The sequence below is a fragment of the Gouania willdenowi genome, chromosome 2 (assembly GCF_900634775.1).
Source record: "Gouania willdenowi chromosome 2, fGouWil2.1, whole genome shotgun sequence".
Lineage (NCBI taxonomy): Eukaryota > Metazoa > Chordata > Actinopteri > Blenniiformes > Gobiesocidae > Gouania > Gouania willdenowi.
This window is the reverse complement of record NC_041045.1, coordinates 11,646,930-11,667,668: the sequence shown is the minus strand read 5'-3', so window position 1 is coordinate 11,667,668 and position 20,739 is coordinate 11,646,930. Positions and strand designations below refer to the sequence as shown.

General features: G+C 37.0%; 1 protein-coding gene across 1 annotated transcript in view; it reads right to left on the bottom strand.

Annotated features, from left to right (window-relative positions):
- The window catches only part of LOC114476221 (interleukin-1 receptor accessory protein-like 1), a 316,582-nt gene that overhangs the window by 155,549 nt on the left and 140,294 nt on the right, over positions 1-20,739 (bottom strand). Inside the window, exon 6 of the mRNA XM_028467582.1 lies at positions 9,311-9,385. Coding sequence (XP_028323383.1) covers positions 9,311-9,385 — 75 coding nt within the window. The remainder of the gene's footprint in view (positions 1-9,310; positions 9,386-20,739) is intronic.

Below are 20,739 nucleotides of genomic sequence, written 5' to 3'. Positions count from 1 at the left end.
TTTTGCTACATTCCTCCCATTTCTGACACTTTCCCATCACATTTCAAACCCTTTCCACCTAATGTCACATATGCTGACCCATTATTGTCACTTTTAACCTCTTTTCACCATATGTATGGCTTATTTTTGCCAATTTAACTATATTCACAATTTGTCAGGCCAATTATTTGCTAGTTTGAATGAAATTGTTCCTACTTTGCCACTTTTAAACAAATATTGACACTTTGAACCCTTTTATACCATTTTTTCTAATTTGCAACTTTTAACTAATTTCCCTGGTTTTTAAAATCCCATTTCACTACATTTTCCAGCATTTTGTGTGACTTTTAACCCATGGGTTTATCAGATCATGTGTTTTTCAGATTTTCAAGTGTTATTTTGGATTTTCACATGTTTTTTCAGATTGTTTTTCCGATTTTCACGTGTTTTTTTCAGATTTGTATGTTTTTTTTAAGATTTTCACAAGTTTTTCAGAGTAGCACTTTATTTTGGATTTTCACATGCGTTTTTCAGATTTTCACGTGTTTTTTTGGATTTCCACATTTTTTTAAATTAGTTTTTCACATGTTTTTGAGATTGCTTTTCAGATTTTCATGTGTTTTTTTTTTTTATTTTCACGTGTGTTTTTCAGATTTTCACATGTGAGCATAATTAAAGTGACCAAAGCACTTTTTTTTTAAATTACAGATACTCTTTTATTTGGGAAATCTTAGCACCGCAGGAACCCTGAGCGTTGACTCAGAGCTTTGGCTTTAAAGAATGCTCTATAGCTTTTTCTATTCTGGTCTGCAGCGAGGTCAGAGTGTGTCATAATCCCTCCTACTGCTATGGGAAACAGAAACATTGTTTCTTTATCCGAGGTGAGGATATACTGATTCATCGCCTTTATGAGAGAAATACCCACTATATTTCATCTGACACAGACGCATTGCTGTGTAGACGCCCACGGACCAAACAGAGGAGTATATATATATATATATATATATATATATATATATATATATATATATTCATATATATGACAAGCAAAGCTGACAAAATGCTGCATGTGTGGTACAGATCTGAAGCAGCCTTAGCAAACGCACATCCCCAAGGATGGATGCGTGTCTCGTCCTTGCAGCGTGACATCTTTCCAGTCCTCTTGTTCGGCAACAGCACTCGCCAAAGTTTCCGGCCACAATAACCTCCCCTCCTGAGTGTCGTCATGGCCCTCTAGAACTCTGGCTAGACATCAGAGCACAATAGCCCTCGCTCTGCCTCCCCTAACCAACACAAACACAATCGGAAGTTGGCACGATAGACCAATGAGAGAGCAAAGACAGTGCAGAGGGAGTGCTTCTCAACCAAGGTCACGCCCCGGGCAGAGCATGAAACCTGTCATCGCGGGCCAACCTGGAAGCAGTGAAGTAGCCAAAAGGAAACCAATATAGCCACCTGCTTGGCGGCAAACGCAGCCAAGGCCATTAGTTCAAGCTGGCAAATAACGGACAACAGCCGGGGGAAAACGATCCAGTGACTACACCAATTTTTAAAAACATTTTCGGCACAGAAACTGATATAGCTTCAGGAACAAAAGAATAACAGCAACGACACTATAACAATGAAACCTTCTCTAGTTCAAAGATCTAATTGCCAGTTGGAGAAAGAATGTGCAAAAATGTAACTAATCTAGGTTACACTTTATTTCAGGTTTTATACATAAAGGCCTACATCACGCTGTCATCATTATGACATGAACACCAGTCATTAGCATAAATAAGGTGTTATGAAAACTGTTAAGTGTTGTTTGTTACCCTAACCCTACCTAAACCCACTAGATCCCTCCATATAACCCAAAAAATGCCAACATAGCTCCAAATGTGTCATAATTTACCAAAAGATGTAGTAATTTAGCAAACAACACTTAACGACAGCATTCAAGATACCCCAATCATGCTAATAACAGATAATAGTCACGTAACATGATGTTGTTTTTTAAATCGGAATTAACTATTCAGAATTAAATTATTCAGAATTAAAGTGTTCGGCTCCGTGTTTACATGGAAATAGTAATTCCAAATTGAGGTTAATTTGGCTTTATTCAATTTTGCTTTGCGTCTGGGGATTGGGAAGGGTTCTGATTGGACAGGGTGTGAAAGTGACATATTACGTCTATCGGGAAAAACCACACAACAACCATATTATTTGATAAATACCGTATGTGTTTAAGATAGTAGCAGGAGGCCATTTTTGATTACGTCGTCATCAGCCCATCTGATGACGACGTAATCTGGCCAAGCATGCGCAGAACAAACAGAATTAACTTAAAGCGGGATTAAACCTTGACAAGATTGATGAATGATTTAATTCTGAATTAAAAGAGGAACAAACCAGACATTTAATTCGGACTTACGTTTAATTCAGAATTACCATTTTCATTCGGAATTTAGTGTTTAAAGAGGATTTTACCTTTATTCTGAATTAAAGCTCTCATGTAAGCATGGCCACTGTAACAATGAAACCTTTTCTAGGTCATAGATCTAATTGCCACTTGGAGAAAAAACAAATTTGTTTCGGGAAACCCAACGAGACGCCAAACTTTAAAAAAAAAAAAAAAAAAAAAAAAAAGAATCTGCACCGCTTTCTTTTTATTTGGTACAGTCTGCTTTTACTTCTTCTTCTTGACATTTTAGTTGAGTACATTACTACCACCCACATCTATTTTGGTAGAGAACTAGTTGTTGGATGTGCACTGTTGAATTCCATCCCTGCGGGAATAAAAGCACATAGAATTGGGGGCACAGAAACGCAGCCAGGAAAGTGGCGACTGATTTTCTGTGGCCTTGGCCAGCGACGGCCAATCTGGCCTCGTTCCTCTTCAGGAGGGAAACAAGCTTCAGGAGACGTGGAATGAAAATAATCACAAAAACAGTCTGTGTCTCTCAGCCTGCATTTATTTTTGTTGCATAAGTGTCAAGCTAATGATGAAGTAGAGGGTTCAAAAGTGATCAAAAAATGCTAGAAATGCCAACAAAAATATCTACTTAATCATTTATATATAATCCATTTGGGATTAGCCTACTAGCATGACTAGCAATGAAAGATGACATTGAATAATTAGTTCAGTTTGATATAAAAACGTGGTATCTAACCCATTGAAGCTTGTGTTTAAATGCAACGTGTGGTGGAAAAAAACAGGAGCAGCACTAGCCCGTAACTGCCAACATTAGCATAGTAGTGTAGTTATGATGCTATGCTAGCTCCCTTACACGACATTGCAGTTTTTCATCGATTTAGATTCAGAAAGTTGTCAAAAAATTCTGGAAATGCCATTGTCAACAACAATATCTTCTTTATCCTTTATCCATTTGGGATTAGCCTACTAGCATTGACTAGCAACGAAAGATGATGTTCAAAGACTGGTTTCGTTTGATAAAAAATATGGTATTTAACACATTAAAGCTTGCGTTTAAATGTAACGTGTGCTGAAAAAAACAAGAGCAGCACTACCCTGGAACTGCCAACATTAGCCTAGTAGTGTAGTTGATGAGGCTATGCTAGCTCCCTTACACAATGACATTGCAGTTTGATCAGTCTTCTGTCCTGACAGGTGGAATCACAGCCTTAAAAGTCTGTATTTATCTTCATAATTTGTGTGAGGTTTGTCACTTTCAGTGGCCATTTATCCTGATTTGCTGCAAAAAAAAAGTCTAAATAAGTCCAGAGACTTGTGACCTCCTTTAAAAAATAATACCCCCACCAGACTTTCAGCCAAATTTATGATGAATCGGTCTAGCCAGGGATCACAAACACTGTTGGCCTGGAGACGAGGCCATATATCTTAATGCCTGATGACTTGGCTTGGGCTTCTTATGCTTCTTTTTTTTTTGTGTTGGTCTGCCAAAAAAAACCCAAATACCTTCAGCCCAATTTTACTCTTCAGGCGAGTACAAGTCCAGAAGAGAAGAGCAGGGTGCAGTTGGCCAAGACCAAAGATGGACTGTGAAGGTCAGACTTAATGTGAAAGGTAAGAGCATCGCAGCCGGATCTCTGTAACCATCGAGTTAAATTAGCCCGTTCCGTTCTGCCTGGTTGATCGAGTCACGCAAGTTATAATGCACTTATGTAAAACGCTAGTGGATCACACTTTGGCTATAAGGCTAGAAACCTCCCCAATTCATTAAACCGTATCAACCATTTGGGAGAGGGTGCCGTCTTGTAGCCACTTTCATCTGTAATAACCCCCGGTAAGACGCCGTCGTATTTCACCCCCTCTGTGAATCCTCAATGATCTTTTCCTTCCTTCCTGAGTCTGTTTAACTCCCCTTGCCATCATTTCTCTTATTCTCCCTCGTTCTCCCATCCTCATCTTTATCTTCCAACATCTTCCCTCCACCCCCGCCCTACAGGGACTCCAGTCTTCTGAAGCCTTGCCAGGAATGCAGATAGACCCACTCTGAGATGTACCATACTTTGAAGGAAATAAATATGCCCTAATTGAAAGAAATGATGTAATATCGATCTGTCGGCCTCTGAACCTTTGATGTCGATGGAGAGTTCTGACATTTAGAGGGATGGCTGCTGCAGACGCAACTTATCAACTGTTTCTGCTGCTGCCGATGCTGAGGCTGCACAAGGTGAGACACATTTTTCAAACTTGATGAGTTACAAAATGTGTCTGCTACGAGGATCACCTGTGGCTGAACCTCAGAGACATTCGGTTGTTGGTTGATGGCCATGGGGAGAGATTTGTCTCAAGAATGTTGACAATTTTCAGATTTTTCACATGCGTAATTTGTGTGTCATTGACGTTTCTGAAAAATACACGTGAAAATCTGAAAAAAAACACATGAAAATCTAAAAAAATCACTTGAAAATTGGAAAAATGCGTAAAAAACACATGAAAATGTTTTTTTAAAAAAAGAACACGTGAAAATCTAAAAAAACAATCGTGAAATATGAAAAACACACAAAAATCTAAAACACATTTTCCATGAAATGAGCATTTTTTTTTTGCACCGCGATTGTGTGTTTCGCCCTTAGCGGGCGCAGTTCTATCTCTGCCCCGGAGAAATGCACATATTCAAACTCTGACCTTTCCACTGACACCTCGTTTGGCCCAATCCGAGCACTCTTGGAAAACCAATGGGAGAAGCACTATCGACGCTGGAGCCCCTTTCACACTGCTCTCTCCCATAGACAAGGTACGCGGAGGCGACGCCCTTCCCAGCATCTCTAACTGACACGCCCTCAGGGTTTCAGAGCGAAAAGAAGTGGTTGTTTTTTCTTGATTTTGAGACCTAATTTTATATACTGAGCAATTTTTTTTATCTTTCAAATTTGTCTCAGTGGTCAATGACACATGTTTCTGTGGTGTGACAAACTCATAACACACATTTATTTCTGCTTTACACGGACTTTAACTGTTCTGGCCTTCGTTTCGAGGCCAAACAACAAAAACTAAAGAAATACCAAAACAACGCACATTCTTGCTGTGGTTACCATGGTTTCGTATATAATTAAAAACCTCTGTGAAAGATCTGAGACCAGTATGACTAATCCTGGACCAAGGTGTGGAGAAGGTTTGACGTGATTGATAGGATGTTATTGTATTTTCTTGACCCTGAAACACCCATTTTTCATGGTCTCTGAATCTGACCTTGAACATCTTTGATCTAGTACATGTTTGTCAGCTTATGTTGGATGACAGGCTATCATCTGACCACAGGGTGTCCGCTCTACACCTGAAGTATCTGATATCTACATGGAAATGGTTGAATATCAGAACTGAGATCTGGACCAAAGAGAGCACAACCTAAACATCAAATTGCAGAAAAAAATGTCTCCCCGACATTGAAGACATCCAAGAACAAATACATATATATCTAATATTGACCTAATCCGGCCAAGAACATTCAAGACCAGCCAGAACTGGTCTCGAGTACCACAACACTGCCCACACCCTTGCCCTATTACAAACTCACTTCGATGTCAACCTGCTTCTAGATTCTTGAATTTTACTTTGATGTAATTATGCATCTCTGCAGAAAAGCTAGAAACAAACTTCTCTCGGGGAGGTGTCACTCACTTTTATTTCTTTATCAACATTATCCCACAATTGAACCCCTAGAACATCTTCGTTTTAGTTATAATCTTGCTTTTGGTTAAATAAACATAAATTAATCTCTCAGGCTGTATTTTTGAACATCTTTTGGAAGAGCATTTGTTTTAGCTTTGAAAATTATCTCTGTTATTTTAATAATAAACAATATATTTAAATTGTAAAAGTTTCGATTGAACAAAATTCATGAAATTTAAAGAAATTGGATTTTTAAGGTCTTGGTCTTGTCTTGGTGAATTCTGTTCATCCAGAACTACCAACCCTGTGCCTCATGGACCGCAAACGGTCCCCTGACCCCTAATTTGTTCATTAAAACCTTGAAGTTCAAACTAGGTGAATTCTCCAAACAGCATTTCTGACACCCTAATAAGACCAGAAGATGTTCGATGTTAATAGTCATCATTGGTCGGAGTTTTCCACACGACTCACATTTTAATGAGTGGTCTGACTTTGCGCTGACGGCTGAAGGTTAAAAAGCAGAAATAAACGATGGACGAGATGAGCTCCATGAGTGAAAATACAGCAGAAAAAGGTGTTCCACTTCAAAGGAAACTTCCATTGATGATGAAACATGGAATGTTTCAAAAAGAACAACAGCCAAGCCTTCATTTGTTGCTTCAAAATCAGCTTTGAAGCCCCATTCATCGCCTTCGTTAGACTCCACTGAAACTCACAGAAAAGTTGGGAGCTTTGTTTAAAATTGGAGCCAGTCAGGAACAGAAGGGGCACTGGTGCATCATGGGTATTCTGAAAACGAGCGTCGCAGGAGGAGCTGCAAATGTAATCGAAGCCGAAACAAAATGTCAACGTGTGTATGTAAGCGAGGGCGGGAATGGGACGTCAGCTCGGATTGAACCAATGAAAGGTGGCTGCAGAAAAAACCATGTGTTCTTTGAGCAAAAAAAGGGAAAACATGCTGAAATAAATGATAAATTTATACCCACATGCATTAAAAAACTGAAAAACACAAACACACACACACACATACATTGATTAACTGTGTCAAACTCAAAACTTTTAATTTTACCTGCAGGAAAAATTAAAAATGCCCCACCCAAAAAATCTATCTAATTCAGTTGTAGATATCTGAAATTCACAAATGTAATTAAACGCCACAATATTTGAAGAGCTCGCATTTCTCCCACACTTTTTAATCGCAAATTGTGGATGGGAAAAAATTGCTCTAATTTACATAAAAATTGGTGACAAAATCAAGGATTTTTGAAGTGATGCAGGTAGTGATCATGAAAACAAGGGCATTTTTAAAAAATATTTATTTAGTTTTATTACTATATATATAATTATTTTTCATTATTCATTAATTAAAAAAACTGGGGCATAATGATGGTTAAATACACATTTTTGATTTGTATTTATTTATTTAATAATCTAAATTATGATTTATTCATTAATTTATATTTATTTATTTATGCAGGTAGTGATACTGAAAACTGGGGCACATGATAATGGTTAAGCTGCATTTTTTTTAATATATTTATTTATTTATATTATTTATTATTATTATTATTATTATTATTATTATGATTGTTGTTATTATTATGATTGTTGTTATTTTTTTTCATTATTAATTATTTATATGTATTTAATGCATTTTTTATTTGTATTTATTTTATTATTTTGTATGTATTTTTTAATTTTTTAACTTATTATTCATTCATTAATTGATATTTATTTATGCAGGTAGTGGTACTGAAAACTAGGGCATAATGATGGGAAAATCACATTTCTTTATATGTATTTATTTTATTACTATTATAACTTTTTATGTATATGATTATTATTATTTTCATAATTATTTAAAAAACTAATTTTATAATTTCTTTATTTCATTATTATATTCTATTTATTAGTCCCCAGGGCAGAAATGAGTTTCCCACCCCCTGCTCTTTTGCATTTTTGCTTAAATTCCGTCTCACTTTTCTCGTTAACGACCACTTTTCTGCTTCTGCGTTTGACGTAAAAAGCCGATATCAGACGTCCAAAGTCATAAACAAGTGATTTTTATGAAATATGTACATGAGATGTTGACTCCTGTGGGGTCATTAAAGCAGTTTTAAAACAACAATCTGTTTAAGGCTGGAATGATCTGCATCTTATTGTCTGACTGACACTTTTTAGCTCCTTCAAAGGAAGCCTCCATGATGATGATGATGATGATGATGATGATGATGACCCATTTTCCCATCCCTCCACTAACAGCTGAGCTTTTCTCTCCTCCCATGTGTGCATCAAAGGAAGGGAGAGCTCTAACCGTACCAGGAATCATTCCAAGGAAGCTTAGACTTATTATTAAAGCTCGACAAACACGAGCCGTATCTACCACACGCTGAGGCTTCTGGAAGATGTGAGGACAATAATCAGCCCACGCAGCCTTAACATGATGAATGACTGTGTTTAGATAAGGAAACGCTATGAAACATCAGCCATTAATAACACATTTATAACACGAGAACGCCATTAAATAATCATGGAGAATCATCTCAACGAGAAGCACACTACAAATACAGATATGAGGCTTCAATCAATCATTCAATGTAAATAAAGCATGTGATGTGTGTGTTTTTGGAGGTAAAACATTGCTAACTATTGACCCCAAAATGTATTTATCAATTTGAAAAATTCCCTGTTTTTTTCCCCGTTAACTCCCATGGAAAGATTCCAAAGTTGAACATTTTCCTAAATTTTCCAAAACAATTTTAAATGTTTTTTAGTCATTACTTTGGCATGAATACTAATATTTATGTTTTAATTCCCAATAAATAATTCACATGAAACCTAAAAGTTTAAATTTAACAACATTCAATTTTGTAAATCCCCTGTTAAATCCCATGGAAAGTTTCCAACAAAATTACTTAGCACGGATGCTAATATTTACAGTACGTTTGGATATGATCGTGATTTAAAATGACTCACATTGTCTGCTTTAATTTCCATGAAAAGTAACATTTTTAAAGCCTAAATCCCTGTGGAAATTCAAATCTGCCGTAAATGTTTTCCCCTTTTTGCAACTCTAGCAACTTTTTTTTTTCTTTTTGTCTGGATTTGTTCAACGTCATAGTGGTGGATTAGATTAAATACGTGAACCAGTGTGTATTACTTCAATTAAACACAGTGAGCAAACATCAGCATCCACAAAGGAAACGGGCGATCGTCAGAGGGGGCGGGTGATTACCGTAAATGTTTTCTTACCTACTGCCATCTCTATGATGCTGATGTGGCTCTCAGAGGGGAAAAGGATCTTTGGCGGCTTGTCCGTCAGGGGAGCTGTGGAAAGAAAAAGAGCACATTCAGTACTCTCCTGTGGACCGTGGGAGGATCATTTATTCATTGATCGACACAACAGCACCATCGCATTAAACAGAGGGACGGACACACGGAGATATAATACTGTATATGAAGGAAAAGGAATTCATTACTTTGATATCCAAAGATTGACACACGAGTGCATTTAAAGCAGCTGCAGCGTCACTGTTAATACACTCGCTTCACTTTGCATTTCCTTGATTTTGTGACCAATTATTGCATTTTTTTAGTGAAATAATTGAAGGAAAATTTGTAGGATGTTGGAAAAACTCCCTGATACCTCTTTAATTTGATCAAATAATAGCGTGTGCTTCATAAATCAATGAATCAAACAACATTTACTACAGTAAGTTATGTAGTAAATGTTTTCACTTCATTCTTACTGTTATTTCTTGTGTGTTTTCGACAGGCAAACAGGACAGTGATTGGTTTTACTCCATTTTTGTAGTTTGTGTTTCCGGTTATTCCGTCCAGATATGACGTCTTATTTTAAAGAACTCAAAATCCCACAATGCAATGCGCAAAAAGCCAACCAATGTATCAATGCAATGCACAATTTTTTTTGCGTATCGCATTGTTGGAATTTGTCTTCCTGGTTATTCCGTCCAGATATGACGAAGTATTTTTTTAAACAACTCAAAATCCCACAATGCAATGCGCAAAAAGCCAACCAATGTATCAATGCAATGCACAATTTTTTTTGCGTATCGCATTGTTGGAATTTGTCTTCCTGGTTATTCCGTCCAGATATGACGAAGTATTTTTTTAAACAACTCAAAATCCCACAATGCAATGCGCAAAAAGCCAACCAATGTATCAATGCAATGCACAATTTTTTTTTGCGCATTGCATTGTTGGAATTTGTGTTCCCGGTTATTCCGTCCAGATATGACAACGTCTTTTTTTTAAACAACTCAAAATCCCACAATGCAATGCGCAAAAAGCCAATCACTGTCCTGTTTGCCTGTCAAAAAAAACACAAGAAATAACAGTAAGAATGAAGTGAAAACAGGAGGAGGAGTTATCGGTGTTAGCAGGGAGTTTTTCCAACATCCAGAAAATGTTCCTTAAATTATTTCAGTTTTTTAAATTTTAATTAAGAAATAATTGGTCACAAAATCAAGGAAATGTAAAGTGAAGCGAGTGAAAAGAGTGCATTCACTGCAGAGAGGACGGAATAACCGCGAACTCAAAATCCCACAAGGCAATGCGCAAAAAAAATGTCACCAAACGGACCAACTTTCAAGCACAAATTCAACCTTTTTTCATTTTATTTTTGGGGGTAAATAACTGAGATCATTCGATGGTTCATGTTTTCTCTGTCACTTTCAAAATTCTCCCATAGGCTGGTTAAAGATGCTCCAAAAGGGGCCGGATTTGGCCCCCAGGCCCTCGAGTTTGACACATGTAAATTACCAGGATGTCAGCCATGTGCGGAGCCGATTGAAAACGCACGTCAACAGTTTGGGTCGGAGCGTCTTTCATCGCATCTTCCTTCCAAATACAGCAGCTCCAATTAGACATCTGCTGCAGAACAAAAGACAGGCACTTATGGGCTCCTCGTTATAATCATTCCCTAATTGGTCCGAGGCTTCAAAGGGGCATCGGAGAGGAGGGGTCCACCATCTATGCACCACACGGAAATACTGCAGGATGCTACTCTCACACTCATAGTTTCATCATAAAAATGCATATATGATAATTTATTTCGTTTTTATTCTAAACATCGTCAGTGCTAATTAACAACTCAGCCCTCATATTTAATAGAAAAGCATGCAAAAAAAAAAAAGCATTTTTATGCAGAGAATTATGCCTTTCATTTAATAAATAAATAAATAAATACACCTCATTATCCTAATTACCTTTTTTTTTTAGTTGTTTGGTAATAAAATATGCTTCGGTTGTTTTGTTAGAGCAAAGGATAAAGAGCTCCTTCCACTGCGATGCTTTGTCTTCTGTGAGAACATGCAAAATTTAAAAGTGGAGAAGAAGAAAAAAAAAAAAAAAGTAGAAGAAGCAGAAGAAGAAGAGCACGGAAATGTATTTTTGGCAACGAGAGGAGAATATTCAGCCGGGGATGCAAACATCAGAAAATGGAGCATCAGCAGCAGCAGTATTTCATTCTATCTGATTGTACGTTACAGGTTAAAACAGGATTTAACACCAGTTAAACGTGCAACACAACATGTGTACGCAATCATAAGCCACGACTTTACAAGACTTGAATTGACGTTTTTAACCGACATTGTTTTTTTTTTTTTGTTTTAACTGGTGTTCTACGAGGTTATGACCGATTCTTTCTAATATCTTTTTAGAAACAATGGCTACAAAACAGAAACAAATTGGCTCAAAATGCATTTAAAAATCATATTGATCAGGAAATCCTACTTCCCATGTGTGAACTATCATTGACTGTAAATGGCGATGCAAAATATTCTTGCAAAATATATTTTTTAATGTTCTATGAAATATGCAACATTTTGCAGTCTTTGTAGATGATGTTTGGATTTAGTCTCGAAAACTGATTTTTTAACATGTTTTTAAAAAAAATGATTTTTTTTTTAACTTCATGATGGAATTAATTAGCAGTAGCTGGTATTTTGGCCCATTCCTCCATGCACATCTTCTCGAGAGCAGTGATGTTTTGGGGCTGTCGCCGAGCAACACGGACTTTCAACTCCCTCCACAGATTTTCTATGGGGTTGAGGTCTGGAGACTGGCTAGGCCACTCCAGGACTTTCAAATGCTTCTTACGGAGCCACTCCTTCGTTGCCCGGGCGGTGTGTTTGGGATCATTGTCATGTTGGAAGACCCAGCCACGTTTCATCTTCAAAGCTCTCACGATACATGGCCCCATTCATTCTTTCCTTAACACGGATCAGTCGTCCTGTCCCCTTAGCAGAAAAACAGCCTCAAAGCATGATGTTTCCACCCCCATGCTTCACAGTAGGTATGGTGTTCTTGGGATGCAACTCAGTATTCTTCTTCCTCCAAACACGACGAGTTGAGTTTATACCAAAAAGTTCTATTTTGGTTTCATCTGACCACATGACATTCTCCCAATCCTCTGCTGTATCATCCATGTGCTCTCTGGCAAACTTCAGACGGGCCTGGACATGCACTGGCTTAAACAGGGGGACACGTCTGGCACTGCAGGATTTGATTCCCTGTCGGCGTAGTGTGTTACTGATGGTAACCTTTGTTACTTTGGTCTCAGCTCTCTGCAGGTCATTCACCAGGTCCCCCCTTGTGGTTCTGGGATTTTTGCTCACCGTTCTCATGATCATTTTGACCCCACGGGATGAGATCTTGCGTGGAGCCCCAGATCGAGGGAGATTATCAGTGGTCTTGTATGTCTTCCATTTTCTGATAATTGCTCCCACAGTTGATTTTTTCACACCAAGCTGCTTGCCTATTGTAGATTCACTCTTCCCAGCCTGGTGCAGGTCTACAATTCTTTTCCTGGTGTCCTTCGACAGCTCTTTGGTCTTGGCCATAGTGGAGTTTGGAGTCTGACTGTTTGAGGTTGTGGACAGGTGTCTTTTATACAGATAACCAGTTCAAACAGGTGCCATTAATACAGGTAACGAGTGGAGGACAGAAGAGCTTCTTAAAGAAGAAGTTACATGTCTGTGAGAGCCAGAGATCTTTCTTGTTTGAAGTGACCAAATACTTATTTTCCACCATAATTTACAAATAAATTCTTTAAAATTCCTACAATGTGAATTCCTGGATTTTTTTTTCACATTCTGTCTTTCACAGTTGAAGTGTACCTATGATGAAAATTACAGACCTCTGTCATCATTTTAAGTGGGAGAACTTGCACAATTGGTGGCTGACTAAATACTTTTTTGCCCCACTGTAGTACAGTGCCCATCGGAAGTATGTGTTTATATAGTGGCAGGAGCTTAAGTAGAGTTGTCAATAATGGCCAAATGAGTATGTGTTTAAAGGTTGGATGTACAAAGAGGTGTATGTACTCTGTACTCTGTAGTGTTATAAAAACGTATATTTGTGGGGGCAAAGTAAAATAGCGTGTGCAATTTCCCTGTTTTAATTATATGGGACATGCCCATGAAGAATGTGTTTATTTTTATTTTTTTTAACTAATTTTTATATTTTTGTCGTTTGGTGTATTTTTCTGTAATACATGTTTGTATGAGTTATGTGTATTTTTGTATCTTTCTATTGTGTTTTTGTACTTTTTTGTATTAAATATTGTTTTTTTGTTGCCATTGTAGTGTGATTCTGGAGTCCTTTTGTGTATTACTGTCGCTTTTTTGGGTATAGTTTTGTTCATTTCTGTTGTCATTTTGTGTATTTTTTGAACACATTTTTAGTTTGTTACTCATTTTCATATTTTTGTTGTCGTTTGGTGTATTTTTCTGTAATGTATGTTTTTTGGAGTCATGTTTTTGTGTTTTTGGAGCCTTTTTGTTTTTGTTTACAGTTATTTTGTCGGTTTTTGTTGTAATTTTGTGTGTTTCTGGAGTCATTTTGTATAATTTTGTGCATTTCTGTTGCGGTTTTGTGTATTTTTTGTATAAATATCTTACGTGTGGTGAGGGCGTGTTTTGAGGTGTGTGTGTGTGCACGCGCGGCGCTCGCTCTCCCTCGATGCCCGTGGTGACTGTGGCTGAATGCACACACTGGGACTATGTACAATCTGCTAAAAAAAGTTTAAAAATATTAATATTAATAATAATATCAATTAATTACTCCATCCAACCCCTACACAAGCTAATCACACAAAATTGACTGGAAAAAGCACAAAACAGCACAAAAAATACTTAAAGCCTATAAGATATTGTTAAACATAACTAACCAACATGTCCATGCCGTCTAAACGCAATGTGTGTATTTTTGGAATTTGTATCTTTGCCAGCCGTTTGAAATCTGCCTTTAAACGTTAACAGCTGCTGTCAAATTTGTACATCGAGTGAGATTTCCAAGGTTCCAAGGACAAATTCTAAATAAAATAAAAAAAAGAGTCCAGTGGACTCTAAATAAACATGAGCTAAATATGAGCCAAATGTTGCTATGGTTTCTGCTTCCCACTCAAAGTGTGATTTATTACCAATTTTAATCAGCCTACAGGAGAAGGAGAGGAAGACGTCCTCCTACTCATCATCATCGCATCCATGATACAGTAACACAAAAATGATGCTCCATTGTTCTAGGAATCTGTTATAACCAGATGTGTTTAATCATCTGAATAAAATCCACTGTTATCATATTATTTGGACCATAATATATAGTCATCTAAAAAATGAAAATCCTTGTTTTATTCAGAAATAAAATGGGTTAGAAGTGAGCAAAATGGTGAAAAAGGTGGTGAAATGGGATTAAAAAAAACACAGAAACTGGTTAAAAGTTGCAAATACGGAAAGAAAAAGTGGTAAAAAAAAAAAAAAAAAAAGGTTCAAAGAGTCAATAATGCAACAATTAGTTTAAATGGGCAAATAATGGGCATGACAAATCGTGAATGTGGTTGAATTGGCATAAATAAGCATGAAATATGATGAAAAGGGGTTAAAAGTTACAATAACGGGTCAACATATGTGACATTTGGTGTAAACATGGTGGAAAGGGTTTATAAGTGATGAAAAGTGGAAAAAAAAAATTAAATAAAATAAAAAAATAAATAAGCCAAAACGGTCTGAAATTGTAAAAAAAAAATTATATATATATATTAAAGGCATCTGGTGACCCTCTTCCAGTGTCTCGCGACCCCAAATGAGACCCCGACCCCAAAGGTTGAAAACCTCTTGTAAACAGTCAGCTCCTTTAAAATTAGCTCATTAAACATAGGATTGATTTCTACAGCGTGGAGCAGGAGAAAAGGTAAGAAAGTGACGTTTTACAGCAGAGACACAATTAAACACGAAGCTGTGGGATGTTCCACTAGATGTTCATGGGGGGGGGGTTAAATCTTTGAAGTGTTCCTTCCAGGCTGTGTATGTGATCACATGATGATCGATGAAGGGATCTGTAGTAATGAAATAGAAGGAAAAGCCCTCGTTCTCTCTCATTAACTCCACCGTCACCTCTTCTTCTTCTGCTCCTCTCATGTTGCTCGTTGGAGCTCCGCCCCCCTACCCCCACCGTCTCACAGGGGAGAGAGCACAGATGAAATGGTGAGAGGAGGAAGAGGAGGAGGAGGGAAGTGGTCCTCTGTTCACACCTCATTAAAGACCACTTCACTAGACATGCATTAAGGTGTGTGTGTGTTAAAGGTAAAGATACAGCATGAGCTCTACCAATGAGAGAGAATCTTCTTCTTCCTTTTCTCGCACACATCCATCCACATGGTTTCTCCTACTTATATTCAACAATATGTTTCTTCTTCTTCTTCTTCTTCTTCTTCTTCTTCTTCTTCTTCTTCTTCTTCTTCTTCTTCTTCGCTTTCCATGTGCTGCTACTTCTTTTTCAACGCGTTTCTTCTTTTTGAAGGTGTTCCATGTGTTCAATGTTTCATGTTTCTTGTTGTTCTTCTCTGTAAACACGTAACATGATTCTTCTTCTTATTTTGTTTTTCTTCTCTGTACTCACGTAACGTTTCTTCATCCTTTTCAACGCGTTCCACGTGTTTCTTCTTCTTCTTTTCCTTCTTCTCTGCAAACACGTAACATGATTCTTCTTCTTTTTTTTTGTTTTAGCTCAGACTAATGACAAATATAGAAAATAAATGCACATTAGCAGCACATTTTCAGCCACAGATATGCTGACTCATGTTTTGAGTGTTTTATCATGGGGAAAATGTGTATTTGTGTCCTCATTGTGCACTTTGTTCAATTACGGCTGAATAAACAGGTCCTAAGACCAGAAAATGACACGGTAAATAGTTAATGTGACTTCCACCAGAGGAGAAACGTTGTGTAACGCCGACACCACAGAACGCGGGAACAATCTGAGCTCTGACTCACACCAGTGTTTTGTCAGGTATTCAGTGTTTGTGGGGACGAAAACGCCTGCATCGCTGCTACAGTGGGAGTTCTTGTTACTGAAAAATCCAACCATGCACTTGTTGGTCATACAGTAGTTTACAGAAATTACAAAAAATAACTTCCTGAAAGAGAAATATCTTTAGCTTTAGGGAGAATATCACACATTTTCACCATATTCACCATTGAACTGATTAAACTTGGAGCAAGTGTTGGAACAAAGGTTTAAGAATTCAGTTTTTAGACTTATTTACTATAAAATGAGTTTGCAAAACACTCAAAATGACAAAAAAACACACAAGAAGACTAAATGAATACACAAAAACAACAGTAAAATATGTGAAATGACAACAAAAATGCAAAGAAATGAGAGAAAAATATTCTCAATGACAATAAAAACACACAAAGAATACTAAAAAAGACAAATACTGACAACAAAAACGTCTAAAATGAATGACAATTACTTGAAATGGCAATAAAAACACAAAGTGAGAGAAACAAATGCTAAATTATACCAAAAAAAAAAAAAAAAACAAAAAATGAGAGAAATACACAAAATAACAACAAAAACATGAAATAAGAATAAATATTGGTACACAAAATCAAAAAAACTAAAAACTAAATTATACTAAAAACACAAAACAACAAAAAACACAAATTGAGAATTAACATACAAAATGACAACAAAAGCCCACACAATGAGAGAAACAAATACTAAATGAAACCAAAATCACACAAAACAACAACTAAAACACTAAGTGAGAAAAAAATATACACAAATGACAACAAAAACACATAGTGAGAGAAAACAATGAGAAAAAATACACACAAAATGACAATAAAAATACATAAAATGAGAATATACACACTAAATGATACAAAAATTACACCAAAACACATACATTGACAACAAAAACACAAAATGACAACAAAAACACAAAATGACAACAAAAACACAAAAAATTACAACAAATACATACAAAATGAGAGAAACAAATACTAAATGACACCAACAACACACAGAAACACAGAATAAAAACACTTAAAATTAGATAAAATATACGCAAAATGACAATATAAACACATAAAATGAGAATATACACACTAAATGATACAAAAATTACACCAAAACACATACATTGACAACAAAAACACAAAATGACAACAAAAACACAAAATGACAACAAAAACACAAAAAATTACAACAAATACATACAAAATGAGAGAAATAAATACTAAATGACACCAACAACACACAGAAACACAGAATAAAAACACTTAAAATTAGATAAAATATACGCAAAATGACAATATAAACACATACAATGAGAACTATACACACAAACTGACAACAAACACACATAACAACAAAAATGTAGAAAAATAACAACAATAATGTTCATATTGGGTAATAATGTGACCCTGGGATCAGCTGTGATAAATAAACACTATACACTGACGTTGTGTGTTGCTCATATTAATAGTTTGTGTCTTTCTTGAGTTGCTGAGAGGAATGTTTTTGCAGAGCAGCAGATAAATCTCATCTACTTGTTAAAAATGAGCCACATATTGTCGCTGCTGAAATTGTGAGCTTTGAAAGCAATGAAAATAAAATAAACCATTGCCGGAGGAAGAAGAAGAAGTAGAAGAAGGAGAAGAAGAAGAAAAGTCCAAAGAAATGACAGCTAGAAACTCTCCAAGGATCTTTGTTGAAAAATACCAATATAGCAACCCTGCAGGAACACAATATAATAAGGGTGGATTTCCTCATTGGAAAAAGGTGTTGTTTTAGAAAAATCCATCAAAACAATTGAATATGAGCAGGGCTCGCAGGACGGGACGATGCATCCTGGGGAAATCACATAAATCATATAAGTGCAGGCGTGGGGAATAGACGGAGCAAATCCACTCCTCAGCAAACGGCGTTTGAAAAAGACGGATGTGGCGTCTAATTACCCACAACGGTCATAAAAGGTCTGCTAGAACCACACGGTTGATGGTCGAGAGCCAGCTTTAGCCTTCTTTAAGCATAGAAAGGGCCTGGTGTGTGTGTGTGTGTGTGTGTGTGTGCATAGACACGCCATCATGGATCTGCTCTTTAATTAGGAGGGGTCTGCGCTCATTACTCACCTGCTTCCTCAGTGGGAGGACGCCCACTTATAGGAAGGAACGTGTTATTTACTCAATGATGAGAGTGGCTTAAAATATCCAAAAGGGGCGGAGTCAAAGATGAGTCAGTGAGGATGGAGACGGAAAAGGAGGCGAGTTGGAGGAAAACCTTAAGGTGTTGTTAATTACAATAAAGGTGGAAGGTGTGTGTGTGTGTGTGTGTGTGTGTGTGTGTGCAGGATGTCCTCAGTCCCTCAGTGTGAAATGAAGAGAATTAAGGCCCTGTTTACAAGACAACGTTTTGCTTCTGCTTTCCGTTTTTGTTTCCAAAAAGTTCCGCATTCACACGGCAACATTTTCAAAATGATCTCTGTTTACATGAGACCGCTTGAAGCATAAAAAACAATGTAGTAAACATGCCAGGCCAATAGATGGCGGTATGATACAATCAATAAGGTCAAACATCAGAACAAACCAGCAAAAATAACAAAAAGCTTGAACAGCAACTATAATGTTAGAGTTTATTACAGTGAACCCAAAAACAATAGAGGAAACTGTTCAGCAGATGAATCCATCAACGTGTTGCCTTGACACAATACCCTCAAACTTCTTTAAAACTGTTGTAAAGTCAATTGTCACTGATTTGTGTCAGATAATTAACTGCTCATTCCAATCAGGCACCGTACCAAAATCCCTGAAAGTAGCTGCTGTGAAACCTCTGTTAAAAAAGAGAACACTGGATGCCTCTATACTGGCTAACTATAAACCAATCAGCAACCTTCCATTCATGGCCAAGATCATTGAGAAAGTGGTTTTCAATCAACTGAGTCAATTCTAAACCTTCAACAGAATATTTCATAAATATCAGTCAGGCTTTGGTTCTCATCACAGCACTGAAACTGCTCTGCGAAGTTATTTTGTAAGCATTGAAAACTTTGAATCTGACTGATTACTAATGTCCTGTGGGGTTCCTCAGGGCTCTGTTCTTGGACCCCTTCTGTTAAGCCTTTATATGCTCCGTTCAACTGTAAATTATATTATCAGAGCTATGCAGATGACACACAACTATATCTATCACTGAACCCAGATGACCATGGTCCCATTGAGGTGATGTGTGACTGCTTAGAAAAAGTAAACTGCTGGATGAGTGAAAACTTCCTTCAACTAAACCATGACAAGATGGAGGTGATTGTCTTTAGTAACAAGGAAAAGAGGACTGCTGTCAGCAATTATCTTGAGTCTCGATCTTTAAAAGCTAAAGACCAAGTCAAAAACCTTGGTGTTCTGATTGACTCAGATCTTACATTCAGCATCAGATCAAATCTGTCACAAAAACATCTTCTACCACCTAAAGAACATCTCCAAAGTGAAAGGTTTAATGACTCAGAAAGATCAGGAGAAACTGGTCCATGCTTTTATATCCAGCAGACTGGACAATTGTAATGGTCTTCTGACAGGAATCCCCCAAAACAGCATCACACATCTACAGCTGGTTCAGGTCTTAACCAGAACAAAGAGGTCAGAGCACATTAGTCCAGTTTTAAAGTCTTTACACTGGCTCCCAGTCAGCCTCAGAATAGACTTTAAAGTTCTGCTGCTGGTGTTTAAATCTGTGAATGGGTTTGGTCCAGAATACATCAGTGAGATGTTAGTCAGGTATGAACCCAGCAGGTCTCTCAGATCTATGGACACAGGTCAGATAGTGGAGCCCAGAGCTCACAGTAAACATAGTGATGCTGCTTTTAGTTGTTATGCTGCAAAGAAGTGGAACAAACTGCCAGAAGAGCTGAAGTCAGCATCCAATGTGAACATTTTTAAATTAAAGTTAAATCAAAGTTTTTTTCTCCACTGCGTGAGATTTTTGGTCATGTCGTTGATGTAATGTGTTTTTTGATGATTTTAAATGATCTTACTGATGATTTTAAATGTTTTTTGCGGCCAATTTTAATGTTCTTATTGATTTTTAAGCTGTTGAATGTTTTCTGTTGCACTATTTGATCATGTAAAGTACATTGAGTTGCCTTGTGTATGAAATGCGCTATACAAATAAATTTGACTTGCCTAAAAAGATTTTACTATTATATAATATTGCATTTAATTAGTCATTAAAAACATAAGTAATGAAAGTGCTCTAATTTGAGCCTGGAAAAAATTGCATTCCCTCAACCTTTATTTCTTACCTCAAAATATTTCTCACAGCTCACAGCTGGATATTCACTTAAAAGAGAAAGACTAACGATGGTTTGGGACGTGGTTCCTGGT